Raw genomic sequence first — 18,836 nt, forward strand, 5'->3', positions numbered from 1 at the left:
CCCTAAATATATGGTGATACTTAGGTGGTTGTTTTTCTCCTAGTACAGGTGTTGCTAGTGAGGTCCTAGTTCCCTGCGTGACATTTTCCTAAGGTGGTTAGGGTTGCGTAGGTGGTACTTACCGGTTACCAGTAGTTACTGGTTGTGTGCTAAAGTGATTATTCTTCTATGATCTACAACGTGCTATTTCTAACAGTATTTCTAGTTCTAAAAGTGCTGATTCCTGACAGTGGTCCAGGTGGCCCTGTCTTGTACATATCCCCTGTAAATTCTGCCCGTGCCTGTTGACACATTGTAAAGTGTGTGTTTTTATCTAATGTGTTTTGGTAATACAAAGGCTATTTTTATACATAACCTTGTGTGGAGTTTCCTTTGTGGTGGGCCTTGGGTGTTGTTGCTGGGGGTGCGTGCGCAAACACAACTCACATTGCCTCCGAGTTTAGCCTTACTGCTCGTGCTACATTACCAAGGGGGTTAGCAGGGGTTATCTTGGCGTGTAACTCCCTTGCCCTGACATGGAAGTGGTGGTCTCTGACTGACTTTGGCGCAAGCCCTGGCCAGCCAGGGATCCCATTTCTAACAATGACCATGGAGAACATGGAGCGGATGCAGGCCTCACACTAGGCAGCCAAGGCTGCATACCACAGAGACGTTGCAGGAGTCTTTCAAGACCTACAGCTACTGATCACTACAATACTGCCTCAACCTTTGGCACAGATGAATGCTGCTGCACCTTCAACATCCACATCTCATCCCACTGAAGTATCACAGCCTCACAGTGCTCCAGCCAACGCACACGGGATGCACATGTCAAATCAGAGGAGGAAGATGTGGATGAATCAACAATCTTGCGAAGAAGTCAGCGCTAGCATTTATCTATGTCAAATGGACTGTTTCCGCTTGGAACTGTGCCTACTATCATGACAAGGAACATTAGCCTTCACTGTCCGATGAATAACTGCTACACTCACCTTGGACTTTGATATGGATTGCCAATCATTGTGCTGTTCTTAATGACACTGCAATCAGCCTGCTGACTGAATCAGCCTCTTCTTCAACATGTCTCTGTACATGCCTTAGAAAAATGGTTGTACCTCTGCACTCTAATATTTAACAAAAACAAATTACGGTATGGTCATTGAGTTTGGGCAAATGGCCAGTTCGAGAGGTCCTACAACAATGATTTCTTATTTGATGTATTATCTCACAGATAAGAGAACATACAAATTGCATCAACCATATAAAGAGAAGAGAACGTCAAAATGGATATATTTCCTGTGCAATTTAATATCATTCAGTCCAACAGTTTATCATAGAGGTTGTGGATAATACCAAACACAATACAAAAACTGTATGTAATTCAAAAGGCAGTACATATAATTTCAAATTCAATACATGGTTTGAATATTGATTGAGCACTATGAGCAAAAGTAGCGGCCAGAGCGGAGGTCCTAGTCCTAGGGCCTTCCAAGTAGTGACAATTGAAAAGCAGCCGATGACAGCCGACACGTGTTTCGTTACTGATACGTAACTTTCTCAAGGCTTATTCAATGTGTTGAAAAATCTGTCACAGCGAAGAAAAGTTTTGATGTTGTTGTCAGAATGGTACTTGAAAGTGTTCTGCCGATTTTCATTCTTGTGTGTTGGATTTCCCACCCATTGGGGAAGAAGTAGTATGGGAAGCGTGATCTATCCACAGATCTGTGGTGGATGGACCTGACAAAATGAGGTGATTCAAAATCGCCCCTCCAAAGTTCCCAGCCTGTCTGTGGGTAGTTCCTAAATAACATATATGATAAATCCTGTAAAAAGGAATTTGGCTGCTGCAGATCTGGAACGCTTTTGCAATCATGTCATAGATGTTTGTGATGCTGTGTGAATGGCTCAATGGCATGGCTATGACATTACCCACATCACGGACTCTGTGCTTGCACATAGATAGGGTGTTGTGAATTATATGAGGCATTACAACATGAAGTCACAAATGGCAATTCTGTCCTCCAGCATCACATGATGCTGATGTGCATTACCCTTGACTTAATGATGCACATCCACACTGTGTGCTACAACATACAGGGCCTGTTGCATTGCTTGCATATGTCAACACATATAATCCAAAGTCAGGGGCGATACACTCACCTGTGGCGTGTGGGTCCATGAATGCATCCACATATCCTTGTATGATCAAGGGTCTTCCTGCTGTTCAAAAATTGTGGAAAGTATAATTAATGTAATTGACATCACATTTTGCAAAACTCACGTACATCATTGATGGTTTCATGATACAATTTCAGTCATTGGAATAGACAGGTGTGTTGCCACATTACATACAATTTGCAATCTACAGAGCCTGTCTGACCCACAACGCATGTCAATTTAACACTGGTGGCCTAATGGACATCCATGCCACGGTCTGAGTGACATAGCATACTATGACCTCTCCCACTGCTTCATGAATGTAAAATCTGCTGTCACACCTCAATTGAGGGTCAAATCAGTTTTTCCACTACTCACAGGTATGTTACAGGCTTTGACATGTTGGTGGCTCACATTGTGTGTCTCACAGAGATTGTCAGCCAGTTTATCATGTGAAGTGTACCAAACATAAGCGTGAGGTAGGGGTGGCACAGTATGTCATGACAGGCAAGTTATGTTTCCTAATGGCAATTTCCATGATGTGTGCACATATCTTGTGCTCAACATAATTGGTGTCCTGTGCATTCATCCTCTGATGTGATATAATGTTGGTCATATACTTACTAACTTGCATCCCAACAATGATGTCAAGGTGATCCATTAGGTCCACTTCACAGCCAACACAGTCCTGCCACCGGTGCTTCCACTGCTGGATACTCCTGTCCACACCAAACATGTTAAGCATCTTCTGCCGTATGTGCTCCCATCTCACTTTCCAGACTTTTACATTGTACCCCTGTAGGATGCGTCCCCTTGCCTCTACTCTCCGGGGAAGGTAAAATATAACAAGCCAGAGGAAGGCCCCCAATGCTCCCTCCGATATTCTGCCTTCCCTACCCTGACCCAACATCGCCAAATATAATATTTCTGTCTGGCAAACAAAAAATAAAACCCACAGTCAAACCATAATAACTACTTAACTATACAGAGGTACCCCAGAGACGTACCCCCGGCAAAACAATCAAACAATCACAATTAACACGTAGGGACAGAAACACAGGACTTAACAAGGACAGTATGGACAGTACACTACACTCAGAACTCTCTCAAACACACCAGACCAGAAGACACATTCCAAAATCTCCACAAATCACAAAAGACAGTAGAAGTGTGGCTGAAAGAGAACATGAAAGTGTACTGTACTCTTCCATGTGCCAGGATGCAGACTGACTTAATTTCTTGTCAATTTGCGGCCTTTTTCTTGTTTTGCGAAGAAATTTCACACGCCTAGGGCAGAGCGGGAAGATTTCGGGCCAGATGTACGACCAACAATTTTGTGACTTGCAAATTGCGTCGCACTAGTGACTCGCAATTTGTCAGTCGCAAAATGGAATGTACAACAGTGTGCCCAATTCACAGAACTAACTTAAGACAAAATCATAAACTTACTACTTTTGGTATTCACAGAAGTTATGATTTTGTCTTAAGGCAGACTTAAGACAGACTTAAGTTAGTATTCTGTCTTAAGTCTGTCTTAAGTCTGTCTTAAGACAAAATCCTAACTTCTGTGAATACCAAAAGTAGTAAGTTTAGGAATTTGTCTTAAGTTAGTTCTGTGAATCGGGCGCAGTGTGTTTAACACTGTTTGCTATTCCAAATGGGGTCGCAAATTGCGAGGCTCATGGATATTAATGAGCCTCTTGCAATTTGTGAGCCCATTGGGAATGACAGGCCCTCCCAGGGATGGTGGCCAGCTGAGCTTAGCAGACCACCATGTCTGGGATTGCTTTTTAATAAAGCAATTTTTTTAAATGCAGACCGTTTTCCGATGCATTTAAGAAAAAAAGAAAGAAACATTTTTGTTTCATTTTTCAAGAGCAGTTAGTGGTCCTTGGGACCACTGCCTGCCCTTAACAAATAATTTCTGAGCCAGTCACAAAGGGGAAGGGGTCCACTGGGGAACCCTCCCCATTTGCGACTCCATTACCACTCTCTTCGTGGTAATTTGTGAGTGTTTTGCAACCGCAATTGCAGTTGCAAAACATTGATACATGGCTTTGCAGTCGCAATTAGGAAGGGGATCCCCCTTTCTAATAGCGAGTTGCAAAACCTATTCAGCGAGTTACAAATAAATTGTGACTCACTAAATAGGCTTTGTACATGGCCCATGATGTTTTTGCATGCGCAAACAGGTCGCAAACCTGTTTGCGCAGGTAAAAATAGGGTCGTACATCTGGCCTTTCATGTCTATATATCTATTTAGCAATTATTTTTCGGCCCGGAAATGAAAAATATTGCTACAACCGTTGATTTGCGTATTTTTTTTATTGCTTATTGATACATGATCAATATGTGTACCATTTCAAGAGATTTATCCAGACTAACAGCACAATTTGTATTTGTGATGTGATCTGTGTGTTGTACTTTTGTGTGATGTATCTGTACTCTACATGTATGAGTGGTCCTGAGCCATTAGGAGGTACTGTTTACTCACATTGGTGTCTGTTCATGACTGGACATGTGTGTACGTAGACCCATGCCAGAGTGTCACTACATGTGAGCCTCTAACATCACACATTGCTGTTTTGTTTGTGAAAGTATGATGGTCTTGCTACACAAATGTACTTGACCAACAGGCAGTCACTACTTGACTATGATATTTACAAAGCAGCATGCAAACCCCAGCTGTGGCTGCATATTCACATTTGAGAGTATGAATAGCTGGAGACACAGAGGGGGACATTGATAACAGTCTGTGCTACAGCACTCATGGCTTCATTTTCACAAGATATGTCTATGCATTTCATGCAGTGCTTTGCATTACATAGTCTTGGGTCAGTGTGCAAGGACCATCTCCATTTTCAACCTTACATAAAATGCTAGGCAAGATGTTACATGGTGCACGCAACATCACAAGAAAAGTCCTGCATGTCAGCAATGAGCTAATATTATCTGGCATGTTAAAATATGTTTTTTTATAGACAGATACCATTGTAAGTTAGTTTTGGTACTGTGTCTACACATATTATTAGTACCCTATGGACTACAATATCCTACAGACACAGCTAAGATAATGCATACTTAAATGTGTGTAACAAATAGCATAATGGAACTGAATCCTCAGATTTTTGCATAGTGCTACATGACCCACTGAACCATGTACAAGCATGTTGGTGACCCAGCTTCACATGTGGACATGGCATTGTTACTTTGAAATGGCAAGGCAGCACTTTGTATGTCACAGTCCTTGCAAAAGCAAAAGTAACAATGCCAGTTAGCACAAGCAGTCCACATGGTCTGAGGATCCTGCTGTGCCTTTGTATGAGACCCTGATCTCTACACACAGATACTGCTGAGTTACAGCAGAGTGACAGGAATGACAATGCCTGCGTTGAGCGTGATATTGTGTTCCCATTTTCCTGAACTTCTTGCATGAACAATGAACATTACCTAATGGCAAGTCCTGTGATGTTATTGTTTTAACATCAGTGGCACTTGAAGTATACATGTTGCAACTTGTTGTGCTCAGAATTGAAGGCTGCTACTGGCAATATACAAATGTTAGTGTGCATTGCAGTACACACTATGAGTACACTGATGTTACAGGGTAGACATCCTATCTCTTTGAATGTCCTCTTGGTGTATTTAAACAAGAGTATGTTTTGCAGCCTGTCACTGTCAATGATGAGGCCCTTCTGCTCTACAAGACTTGTGATGCAGGGGAAATGTGATGAGGCAAATTAGAGTGTCCACTTGCATCTCCTGCATCAGTATTTTGAATTGCATAGTTTGCATTCCGTGCTGTACCCTGCATTTTATTGGCTGTGCTCACCAAGGATTATGCTTGCTGAGTCAGTGAGTCAGAGAGAGTATTGTATATTGACACCTGCTGTGGTATTGAGTTGTTATTAATGGTTGTGGGTGAAGGAGAGGAAGATCAGGGGTTATATTTGCAGAATATCCAGGAATAAATACTGCTTGTACCTAACAGTTTTACAAGGACAATATGGGGCATGTAATCTGCTTGCAAATGTTGCCATTCAAGAGGCAAACGTGTGTTGCTTCCTATCATCCGCAAATTAGTGAGCACTTTGTTTTATGTTGTATTTACATGGATGATTCATGTTCTGTCCACTGCTATATGTGACAGCTTTGTGGCACATTTTTTAATTGCCTTTCACTTGACAGATATATGAACTTGTGACATAATAAAACAAGCATACAGGACTTTTGTATAGTGATATTTTCTTTGACAAAGTGACAATATTTTTTGGGGTAAGTAATATACATATGATGTGGTATTTGTTTCCTGTGATTATGTAAAAAATTACAGATTATTTGATCTCTTCTTGTTGGTCCAGCAGCAGAATGTGTAGTGTGTCTAGCATCTGCCTCTTCCTACTGGCAGTCAGATGGGTTGTCCTGCTCCTCCTGGTCTTCATCCAATGGTGTGTTTGTGCATACATAAATATTGTGCAGGATGCAACAGGCCATTATGATCTTGCAAACAAGTGCCGGCCTGTAGAGGAGTCTGCCCCCCGATACATCTAGGCCCAGCGAATCTGGATTTGAGGACTCCACATGTCTGTTCAACTATGGACCTTGTGGGTCCCAGTGCAATGTTGTAATCTCTCTGGGCCTGTGTGTGTCCCTATGAGGGGCGTCATCAGCCATGGCGGGAGTGCATATCCTTGATCACCTGAAAGAGATTAATGAGATATGTGTCCATTAGTGTATGTGCCTGCTGTGCTTGCAGTGTGCCTTTTTATGTGTGTATGCATTGTGCATTGTGGTTTGTAATGTTGATTTTCTAACAAGTTACCAGCATCTGTGAAATTACTTGCCTATACTTGACAGACTACACATCACCATGTTGTCATTGTCCGGCTCCTTTGTATTGCCTCCATTTTGTGACTGTCAGGATGTACGGGTCAATGAAAAAGAACATAATAGTTTCTTTACAGGCCTGTTGTACAAACAGAACGTCTTCTGTGCCCATATTGTGGAGACTGCACCATTGGCACATGTGCCTGATTAGGCATCCACCTTAACTTTTTGATAGGTACTTTGTTGGGACATCATCTTAGGACCTCATTGGTAGTCATTATGCTGGGGGTAACTGAGAATGAAAATCCTTGTCTGCTACACATTGGACTCATTGTGGACTCTTCACATGCACCATGCCACAAAGGTGGGTCAGTGTCTAGGTGACAGTGGCACTGCTACCTGGTGCACTTGACTTACTGGGACATTTGAAGACAACATACATATGCATTGATAACAGGATGTGGGAGCACACCGCTGGGAAATGCAGTCTCTTGTAGCTCGCTCTGATATTTTTGAGTGTTTCAACAAGGTTGGCGCAGATAGTGCTGATCTCTAGACACGTGTTTCTGGTTTATTAACAGTCATCACTAGAGAATACAGTCTTGTATTTTGGGGTTTGCTGAGTAGGCTGCCAAACATTATATCAGGTCTGGTACCTGTCACCGGTGCGCAGGTGCTTCATCTTCGAGCTTGTCAGCTCAATGACTCACTGGAGTACTTTAAATAGACAACAGGATGTGGGAGCACACTGCTAACCTCTCAGGCAAGGTTCACCCCTGGCCTTCTGGGAAAAGCAGTCTCTTGTAGCTTGCTCTGATATTTTTATGTGTTTTGCCAAGGTTGGGGCAGATAGTGCTGATCTCTAGACAGGTGTTTCTGGTTTATTAACCGTCATCAGTAGAGAATACAGTCTTGTATTTTGGGGTTTGCTGAGTAGGATGCCAAACATTATATCAGGTCCGGTACCTCTCACTGGTGCGCAGGTGCTTCATCCACGAGCTTGTCAGCTCAATGACTCACAGGAGTACTTTAAATAGACAACAGGATGTGGGAGCACACCGGGGGTGAATAATTATTGAAACATGAATAGATGGATGGGGTAGTGCATGGTGGTGCGTTGGTGGACAATTGGGTGATTGGGAGGCTGCATGGCTCATTAATGTATGAATGCTGAATTTGAGTGGGCAGATGACTGAGCAAATAAATTGAAAATGCACGTGAAAGGGAAATGTTTGTGGATTTATGAGTGTTTGTGCAAGCAGGCTAATATGTGACTCGCCCTCTCTACCAATTCTGCAGCATCAGTGAATTGACGTCTTTGTTGCCCGCAGTCGACTGCCACTGGCAGACTAAGAAATTATTAGGGGGTGTCCAAGCCCCGCCCTGCTACACTTATACCCCACTCGAAGCTACCTCCCTGCTCATCACGCCTCAAAGGAATTGCCCTTTAGCTTTGTATTTCTTTCTGTAGCCGCAGCTCCACCTAGTGACTGTCACGTTTATACCCGCTTTGTGACACAGCTTCCATAGTTACATATATGCCCCTATGGGCAGTAGTAGTAGTCAGCGTTTCACAGGCCAAAAGAAGGAATATAAATGTAGAAAAGAAGGAATGAATTATGTAAGGAAATTATATAAGACTTCATGGACTATTTAACTGCGCAGTCCATAAAAAGAATGGGCCCGATTCACAGAATGAACTTAAGACTCAATCCTAAACTTACTACTATTTTGGTATTGACAGAATGCACTTACTACTTTTGGTATTCACAGAAGTTAGGATTTTGTCTTAAGTCTGTCTTAAGTCTGTCTTAAGTTTGTCTTAAGACAAACTTAAGACAAAATCCTAACTTCTGTGAATACCAAAAGTAGTAAGTGCATTCTGTGAATGCCAAAATAGTAGTAAGTTTAGGATTGAGTCTTAAGTTCATTCTGTGAATCGGGCCCAATATGTTGCCTTCCATTACAACAACATTCTCTTCAGAGATCAGTAGTGTGAGAGCCCTTGCATGTAATAGGAAGTCTTCAACTGCTATTTGCAGCAGCGCGGGTTTACTTCCCTGTCAGAAATTGGAGTTTAATGAGCTGTGCAATCAAAGTAGATGTTGCTGAAGCGCTGTCTCCAATCTCGATACAAGTGTCCATTCCTTCCATTTCGTTCCTCTGCTCGTCCTACCCCCTTTGGTATAATATGTTTGGGCAGCAATCTACCATTTATAGAGACTTAATACTGCACAACTGGCTCCTCTTACCGGTTGTCGCCAGGTTTGCAGAGCCGTTCTATCTGAAAGAAGTGAGTGAATTTATGGAGGACTTTCATTTTAATAATACAATTTTAAAAGTCGGCCTCTAGCAATTGGTTATTGCCATTTGCTACCTTGCAGCATTAGCCTATAGGCTTCCAAGGTGCGTATATGTTCTACCGGGTGATGTCTACTCACTGTCAGAGAGAGATTGCCTTAACACAGTTCTGATCAGTGAGGTCCATGGTCCACAAGTAGGGGCACTGGGTTACACATACAGGTGAAGCTTCAGGTAGGGCCCGTGTTGCTTCTCAATTCCATCTCTTCGTTGCCAGAGTTTTTGTTACCTACTGAAACGATATACTTTTTTTTTTTACGTTTGCTGCTTTGTTAGAAAAATGAGAGCGAAAAGGCAGCCAGGCTCCCTTTCACAGCCACAAAGATGCAACCCACTACACCCCACTACTGGTGAGCGAGTGGGATCACTTAGGAGTGGATTAACACATTTCAGTGTTGGGTTGACATTTAACAAAATGTAATGGCTTCCCACGGCTTCAGTAGCACATCTTCTGTAGTACTTTAGTGAATGCATTAACAGGGGGGACCTCATACTTTGATGTGCAGAGCGCTGGTGAAATGCTTACATTGGTGTAGTTTTGGTAGTTTTTCCAAAATTAATAACATTATTGAAGGTTCAGCCTATAGGATTGCAATAACCTGTATACATCCATCCATGCATTCACTCATTCTTTCAAGTTGCCTTCCGCGCAGCGTTCCAATTCAGCTTTGCCCTGGTTATTCAAAGATTTGTTAGCACTTATATATAGCCATGCACTCACTCACTCACTCACTCACTCACCCACCCACCCACTTTTGGACTCACTCGTTCCTCCAACCATTGACTGTTTTGCACAGTCTCCTAATCCCACAGATACACAACCGAACACACAATGTTGCCAATCAGTGAAGAAGCACTTTGACATTTAAAATAACCAGACCTGTTTATTGGCGTTGCCAATGCTTGTTTCTTTGTGTTCCTTGCTAATACTTTAGGGCACGAAAGCACAAGCCAGAGCAGCTGCAAAAGCAGCTATAGAGGCCGGCTACCGCCACATTGACTCAGCCTTCGTTTATGAAAATGAGGTGGAACTTGGCGAAGTTATTCGAGAGAAGATTGCTGACAACACTGTGAAGAGAAAGGACATATTCTACACTTCAAAGGTAACGTTTCATAGGATGAGTGTTCAAGGGCTTTTCTCTGCTCATTTTATTGTCTTCGGGGCAAGTGGAAAATGTTCATTCCAAACAAGCAAGCAATTGCCACCCTAACATTCAACCTAACATTAACATCCACGAAGAATCCTCATATCTGAAGACTTCAGCTGTCTGCAGGCCGGGGTTGAATTCGGTTCCTCACAATTAATTTTTGCATTCTAATATTTTATAGTTACATCCTCCTAGTCCCCAAATTTGGTGTCACATTCAAATTAGCACTTTCAGAACTGCTTAGTTCGCATGTATTGGCTGGCCACCTCTGTCTCAGGACTAACGAGAACATTGAGGTAAGTGGAGTGCATGAGGAACCACTCAAGATCATATATGAGCGCTAGTAAGTGTCCTAGTTAGGGGATGAACCCCAGTAGGAAAGAAAATAGTATATCCACAGTAGACTGAAAAGACAAGGTGCATTGCAAAGTGTTTGTTTTGAGACCAAGTAAAAGAGGTTCCGAATGCATCCTGGCTCGGCCTAGGCTGACCTGTAGCAAGACCAAGTCAAGACGTGCAGAATGCATCCAGGCTTGGCCTAGGTAGACCTGTTTCAAGACCTACCTGTAGCAAGACTAAGTCAAGAGGTGCGTAATGCGTCTAGGACCCGCATAGGTAGACCTGTAGCAAGACCTGGATCGACCTGTAGCAAGACCAAGTCAAAGAGGTGCAGAATGCATCCAGGCTCGGCATATGCTTCCTGTAGCAAGACCTAGGTAGACCTATTGGAAGACCAAGTTAAAGAGGTGTGGAATGCATCCAGGCTCGGTATAGAAAGACCTGTAGCAAGACCTAGGTAGACCTGTAGCAAGACCTACCTGTAGCAAGACTAAGTCATAAGCTTTTATTCGATTTGAGAAATACAAATCATACAAGCAAAACAGCTAAAAACAATTTCATTGCATGTATAATAATTCTAAAAATGACTCGAAATATACTCAGGAGTAAGGGACCTATACTGACAAACACTGGACAACAGTATATAATTAAAGATAAAAACATAGCTAAAAAGCTTATCAAAAAGTTAAGTAAGTACAGACAGGAATAAATATATTTATCGCACAAGTGCTTTTCCTGGCAGCTGTACCTTAAGGCTAAAAATCAGATATGGCTCAGACAGATATGGGGTAAATTTAAGAAAACGACCAAACGTTTACATACTATGGGCATAATACAACATAAACAAGAACATTAGTGTACAGACAGGAATATATAAAATTATAGCAACACTATGCTCTTCCTGGCAGCTGTACATTTCAGAATAAAATTAGCAACAAAGAAACAAATATCCACATTCTCTAGAGAAGATAACAATACTAGAGCACTCTTTGTAGATCGGATATTATGTTTTAAAAAGATGGGTTTTAGATATTTTACCCTTAAAAAGTGGTAAAATTTACAAAAAAGTAAAAAATGACAGCAACTCTGACGTGAAGTGTTGTCGCACGGGCAGGGGGTTTCTGATCTTATTTTCTGATTTGGAAAAGCAACGAGGTGGTGTACAATACCCAATCTAACTCGAGTTAGCACGAATTGATGGGAGGGACGAGACACATTCGCAAGATAGGTTTGAAGCCCCGGGGATAAATTCAGTTCCTTATAGAACCTCACACTGGCTAACTTGCCATACACCTTATCTCGCTCGATCTTTTTAAAGTTAATAAATGTTTGTTTAATTTCTTTTTGGAGATTGCTACTGCCAGTTCAGGGTCTAAGAGAACATCGATTTCAAATAGGGTTTTATACCAGAAATGAATGTATTTCAACCACTGTATTCGTGATGAGTAGTTCAGTCCTATACAATCAAGTATAATTTCTTGAGTGAATCGTGTCTCTGGCTTAGCCCAAATAGAGCGCCACAATAAGAGTGGCCGAACGGCTGCTAAGTCAGAGATATACACGATCCCTACCTCATCATGGATTAGTTGTACACAAGCAGAAGGGGGGACACATAACAATCTTTTTAAAAACTTGTTTTCGTCTTTTTGGTGCGAAGGGCCTTCCATATGACCCCAAACGCCCACCCCATACAATGCTGAAGAAACACAACGAAAACTAAGTCAAAGAGGTGCGGAATGCGTGTAGGCTCGACCTGTCGCAAAACCTAGATAGACTTGTACCAAGGCAAGTCATAGAGGTGTGGAATGTGTCCAGGCTAGATCTAGGAAGCCATGTAGCAAGACCAAGTCAAAGAGGTGCGGAATACGTCTAGGCTCGGCCTAAGTAGACCTGTAGCAAGACCTAGATAGACTTGTAGCAAGACCAAGTCAAAGAGGAGCGGAATGCGCCCGGCTCTGCCTAGGTAACTTGATGCAAAACTTAGAATTGTATGATGACAACCGTTGCAAGGCACATTCCAGGGTTTCAGTGTCGACATTACAGGTAGTACCAATGAGTGCAAGCCATCATGACCAAGATTGCTCCTGAGGTGTGGTCAGTAATGTCTTTGATGACTTGATACTATAGTAGGTTCTTCTGTTGTGCTTTTAGTATTGGACTTGGGTACTTGATATTAGGGTCTACTCAGTTCAGTCCTTGAGAAGAGGTTGCCGTCTTGTGTTTGGAGTCCACCTCCACCTCCACCTTCTGAATTGGGAGAGGCAGTGAGTTACATTTAGTGCAAGGATGCACATTTAAAAAGAGTTGGCAGTCATTGAGAGTGTGATTGACGTTTTGGTTTGTGAATGAGTCTGTGTTTAGTGATATCCAAACCTAGGATTGCTTGACTTTCATGTCACGTCTAATGTCATCATGTGTGTGCGTAGCAATGTGTGGCTTTATTTCGTCAGCTGCCTGTAACTAACAGGAGTAGAACAAAGTAGAACAAGGACCAGAAGTAAGTGTAGGAGCATAGTGACACAGGAGGTTTAAGATCTAGATCCAGACAACTACATGATCCTGAGAAATTAGTTTTCAGTTACATTTGTATCCGGATCTTACATTTCATGATAATTATATTTGATTTACTGTTGTTTATCTTGCCACAGCTATGGTCAACATATCACTCCCCTGAACTGGTAAAACAATGCCTGGATAAATCTCTAAAAGCCCTTAAGCTGGAATACATCGATTTGTATCTCATCCACATGCCCATCGGTCTGAAGGTAGGTGGAGTAAGCAGTAACTGCTGTCAGATTCAGGTAAAGAGGAATGTGCACAATCTAGAAACCTGCATCATTAGGCTGGCAGAGCAATATAAACAAAGAAACACAAAAAAGGCTGATAAGCACATGGATTAGGTGATAGAAAAGCAGATTTAGGAAGACAGCTTGAGGTAAGAGTCTCTAAACAAATTTACCCCCAATTCCCCCCCACTTTAAAAAAAAAAAAAATTATACAACCAACCAAATACTAGATTCACTTAATAGCTAAATCTTTATTACGGAGGTCTGATAAGTGTAATCAATACACAGTAATACATTTACAGCTTTCTTTCAGTTGGATTCAACCCATCCATTTCACCTGCAAAATGTCTGAATCACAGTAGCAATCTACAGTCCCCTACATGCACCCACGTAAGTGATGATCAAATATATATTGTAACCCATTCTGCCCATTCTTGCTACAAACAGGGAACCGCAGCTCACATTACTTCTGAGAAGTTGGAGGGCACAATTGAGGATTAGCTATGGATCCTTACACACACTCACGAAACAGATCCACCTTAGGAATAGGAATCATTTATGTTTAGGAAGACATCCCTCCAGCCCATCCTGGTGGGGGATCATCCGCACTGTTAAGGGAAATTTAGATTTTTCACAGGTTGGTGAGCAGAAAATTTGGATTTTATTAAAGACACTTTTTCCTCCACAATTCCTCTTATTGATCATAAATGTGCGGAATAAGCATGACCTCTCTCCTGACTACATGTCTACTTTGTACATCATTTATTATTGTACCTAAAATGTGATCTTTTTCCTATGCCCTCCCCCTGTGTAACGCCAGTCCCTACACAGCTTTCCCAGAAAACTGGCAAGCTGTGCTCATACCAAACCGCCTGCCACCCCACCCCCCTTGGAGACAATGCTGTGGATAGGCACCCAAATCTTCCAAGTAGTGAGCCATAAGTCCTAAGCAAATCGCAACGATATTCCTGTACAGACATTCCATTTTATATATTCCTGCATGCTGCTACCCCTGTTCCTGTGAATATATCATCAACATACCACCACAACAGTTGGGCGGATATCTCCACTTATAAAAAGATAAACAGGCCTATATTTTTATGTATGGAGTCTCTGTCAATGGTGCAAAATCTCTGCAGTCATAAAATTACTATTAGTAAAATTAAACTCATAGTTTGTGAGTACCAATAAAATAGTAAACTTACACAAAAGTGTCAGTTTACCTTTGTGAATCAGGGCCTAACTGTCCGGCATGGAGATTTTCCCTGCAAGACATGTTTACTGGAGTAAACTATTCGGTGGCTCTATCAGACACCGCAGAACATTTTCGAATTTGTCATGTGAAATTATTGTTTCCATGTTGACTAATGGCAAATTCACCTGATCACTGCATATCCCTTTGTATTACGACTACTGTGCTTCTTTGGTGCTTCTGTACACTGCATCAATGACAAATCCCCCTGATCAGTGCATATCTGCATGTATACCGACTACCATGCTTCTGTACAGGGCATCAATGACAAATCCACCTGATCACTGCATTTGCATAAGTATCACGCCTACCGTGCTTCTGTATTCCAATTGAATTCTTCATAGTTGATATTTTTGAAAGTCCTAATCTGTTAAAGAAATAGAAAAGACTGACTGACTGAATTATTTATTAAGTGCACAGAGAGTTAAGAGCAGAGAGGGATAAAGGGAGTGAAAAAGTGGCACAGATTAGGAAAGAGCGGCAGAGAGGTCGAAACAAACACAGCATGTGGACTGAGGATCAATGGCAAACACACCTCATCACTGCATATCGATATGTATTGTTACTACCACGCTTCTGTACAGGGCATCAATGACACGTCCACCTGGTCATTGCATATGTTATGTTATGTTATATTTGGTTTAATATAGCGCACGGCTACTCAAAAAGAGTGTCCCGGCGCTTTTATTGAGACCTATAGCAGAATAACACAACTCTGATGTAAAAACAGATACAAAGAACCAGGACAAAAAAGTGATGACCTAAAGGGCAAAGAGCCAGGTTTTAAGGCCCTTCCTAAAGGCAAGCAAATTAGTAGCACCGCGTAACATCAACGGCAGAGTGTTCCACAGCTGTGGCGCCAGCAGCCCAAAGGAGCGGCCTCCAATACGGGCTCTCTTTACTCGCGGGACCACCGCAAGAAACAGAGATTCTGATCCGTACCTATTACGAGTACCCTGCTTCTGTAGTCCTTGGGCCCGATTAACAGAATGAATTTAAGACTCAATCCTAAACTTACTACTATTTTGGTATTCACAGAATGCACTTACTACTTTTGGTATTCACAGAAGTTAGAATGTTGTCTTAAGTCTGTCTTAAGTCTGTCTTAAGTTTGTCTTAAGACAAACCTAAGACACAATCCTAACTTCTGTGAATACCAAAAGTAGTGAGTTCATTCTGTGAATGCCAAAAGTAGTAAGTGCATTCTGTGAATACCAAAATAGTAGTAAGTTTAGGATTGAGTCTTAAATTCATTCTGTGAATCGGGCCGGTTGTGTACAGGGCATCAATGACAAATCCACCTGAACACTACATATCCATACATATCACAACTACATTGCTTCAGTACTGGGTATCAATGACAAATCCACCTGATCACTGGATATCCATACGTATCACGACTACCATGCTTCTGTACAGCGCATCAGTGACAAATTGACCTGAACATTGCATATACGTATGTATCACGACTACTGTGTTTCTGTACAGGGCATCAGTTATAAATCCACCTGAACACTGAATATCCATATTATCATGGATACCGTGCAGCTATACAGGGCTTCAATGGCAAATCCACCTGAACTTCAAATCCATATGTATCAGGGCTACCGTCTTTCTGTATTCCAATTAAATTCTTTATAGATGATATTATAGAAGGCCCCAAACTGTTAAAAAAAGATCAAAGATGGAGAGTTAGAGACAGAGTTAACAGCAGAGAAGGGTAGAGTGAGTGAAACAGAGGCACAGATCAGGAGAGAGTGTCAGAGAGGTTGAAGGAAGCACAGGATGAATAGTGCTGCTAAGACTTCTAAGTGGCCTACATCATTGTTCAACCTGGCCATTTTTGCAGGGTTATCCCCAAACGTTTTGCCTTCCTCCTCTGTTTCTCGGACATCCTTTTGCTAGTTTGCGCCCTCTGGGCTCGTTACCACTGCTTATCAGCGCTAAAGTGCAAGTGCTACCTTTGTAAATTATGATAGGTTCTCCATGGTTGGCATATTTGATTTACTGGTAAATCTCTCGTAAAGGGCACTGTCCTTGCCCAGGGCCTGTAAATCAAATGCTTCTAGTGGGACTGCAGCTCTGGTTGTGCCACCCACATGAGTAGCCCTGTAAGCCTGTCTCAGACCTGCCACGTCGACCTAGCAAGTACCAAACCCTCTCTTTTATTACACATAAGGCATTCCTAAGGTAGGCCCAAGGAAGCCCCTTGGGCAGGGTGCAGTTTATGTGAAAGGTAGACATGTGCTGGTGTGTTTTACAAGTCCTGATAGTGGAATACTGCATTTCCATTTTTCACTATTGTAAGGACTAGCTCTCCCATAGGTTATCATTGGAGCTGCCTTGTAACAATTTACAAGTGTAACTTTCAATTGGGAAGAGTTAGAAATAGGGAGTGTGGGCCCTCTGAGCTCAGAATTTAAAAACATATTCTTTAGTGAAGGTGGATTTAAAATTATGTGTCTGAAAATGCCACTTTTCGAAAGTGGGCATGTGCTTACTTTACCATCCTATGCCTCTGCCTGCCTGTGGAATCAATTTCTGGTGTAGACTCTCAGCTGGGTTGTTTGTGCATTCACTCTAGACTGTCACACAAAGGTAGTTAAGATATGCCCTGCATATCCTGATTGCCTATCACCTGGCTGATGGGCCTTCCTCAGCTAGAGTGGTGGGAGGAATTGTCAATGACACCTGAATAGGGCTGTGCCTGGCCTCTCATAATGCTGTCTCCAACCCCCTGTAGTGTGTCTGGAGCCAAGACAGGGCAAGGAATGAGTAGGACCTGCGCACTACAAGGACTATCCTTTGAAATATGCCTACTTCAAAGACCAAAAGGGGTATAAGTATTGGACCTATAACCCCAGACATTTAGAACACTTCTTTACTGAGGAAGAAGAGCTGAAGAGCTGTCAGAAGGAGTACTGCCCCTTCCCTGTGTGTTGCTTTGCTTGGTTTGCCTTCAGTTGCTGCTTCTGTTTGGGAGCAGTGAAAGAACTGGACATTGCTTTTGAATCCTGCTTTTCCAAGGTGCTCCAAGGGCTTATGTGTGCTTGTCTCCTGTTGGAAGTCTGAGGGCCATCAACGACATCACCTGCAGCATACCTGAACTCCACTGCTGGGAGTTATGACATGTCACGTGGTGCCACTTCGAGTTCTGGGCCCTTGGAGGTGCTTCCTGCTATGTTTGGGCGCAAAATCTGTTCCGCTTGCGGAATTTGCGGATTTTCGGCAATTTCCCAATCCGCGAATCTCGCGAAATTGCCGAAAAATCCGCTCGCGGGCGGATTTACATTCTGGCAGGATGCTCCTGCAGAGTTAAGGCAGGTAATGGCTCCGGCAAGCTGCCAGAGTTGAAGTTGCTTACTTGTTGCAACTATTCTCTGACCCTGACCTGACCCTAAACAGCCGGGTGCTCAAGGCAGGGTCAGAGAATGGTTACAAATGGAACCGGCAAGCTGCCAGAGTTGAAGTTGCTTACTTGCAACTATTTCCTGACCCTGTCCTGACCCTGAACAGCCGGGTGCCCGAGGCAGGGTCAGAGAATAGTTACAACTAAGCAGGTGCCCGAGTTGAAGCTCAATACAGTAACGCATTCATCAACCCAAAAACAATAACGAGCTTTGTCGAGGCTGGGCAGGTGTGCTTTCTCCCCATATGTACGGTCAAAAATTAGCTGTGATGCTAGATAGGGGCCTCTGCATCCTTCACTTTCACGAGCGCAATCTCCGTGCAGTTCCTGTGTCCAGGAGCTTCTTTCTCCTCATCTGCTGCTCTGATCGGTCTCTGACCTTTTTTAAACACAAGAGGCATGTGAACTCGCATAGAAGGCCCGCTCTTAGGCCCCACCCACACACTAGTGGTGTGCACCGTTTTCCTGCCCTGACCCACTATGATGGACAGCCCACTCAACGGACCCCGGCGCTGGGCAGGTGTGCTTTCTCCCCATATCTACAGTCGAAAATTAGCTGTGATGCTGGATAGAGGCCT

At 42.7% G+C, this 18,836-nt stretch overlaps 1 protein-coding gene across 1 annotated transcript in view; it reads left to right on the forward strand.

The window, feature by feature from the left end:
- Positions 1-18,836, forward strand: part of LOC144762128 (estradiol 17 beta-dehydrogenase 5-like) — a 167,021-nt gene that overhangs the window by 66,710 nt on the left and 81,475 nt on the right. The window contains exons 3-4 of the mRNA XM_078647268.1: positions 10,260-10,427; positions 13,460-13,576. Coding sequence (XP_078503394.1) covers positions 10,260-10,427; positions 13,460-13,576 — 285 coding nt within the window. The remainder of the gene's footprint in view (positions 1-10,259; positions 10,428-13,459; positions 13,577-18,836) is intronic.

Source organism: Lissotriton helveticus, chromosome 1_1 (assembly GCF_964261635.1).
Source record: "Lissotriton helveticus chromosome 1_1, aLisHel1.1, whole genome shotgun sequence".
Taxonomy (NCBI): domain Eukaryota; kingdom Metazoa; phylum Chordata; class Amphibia; order Caudata; family Salamandridae; genus Lissotriton; species Lissotriton helveticus.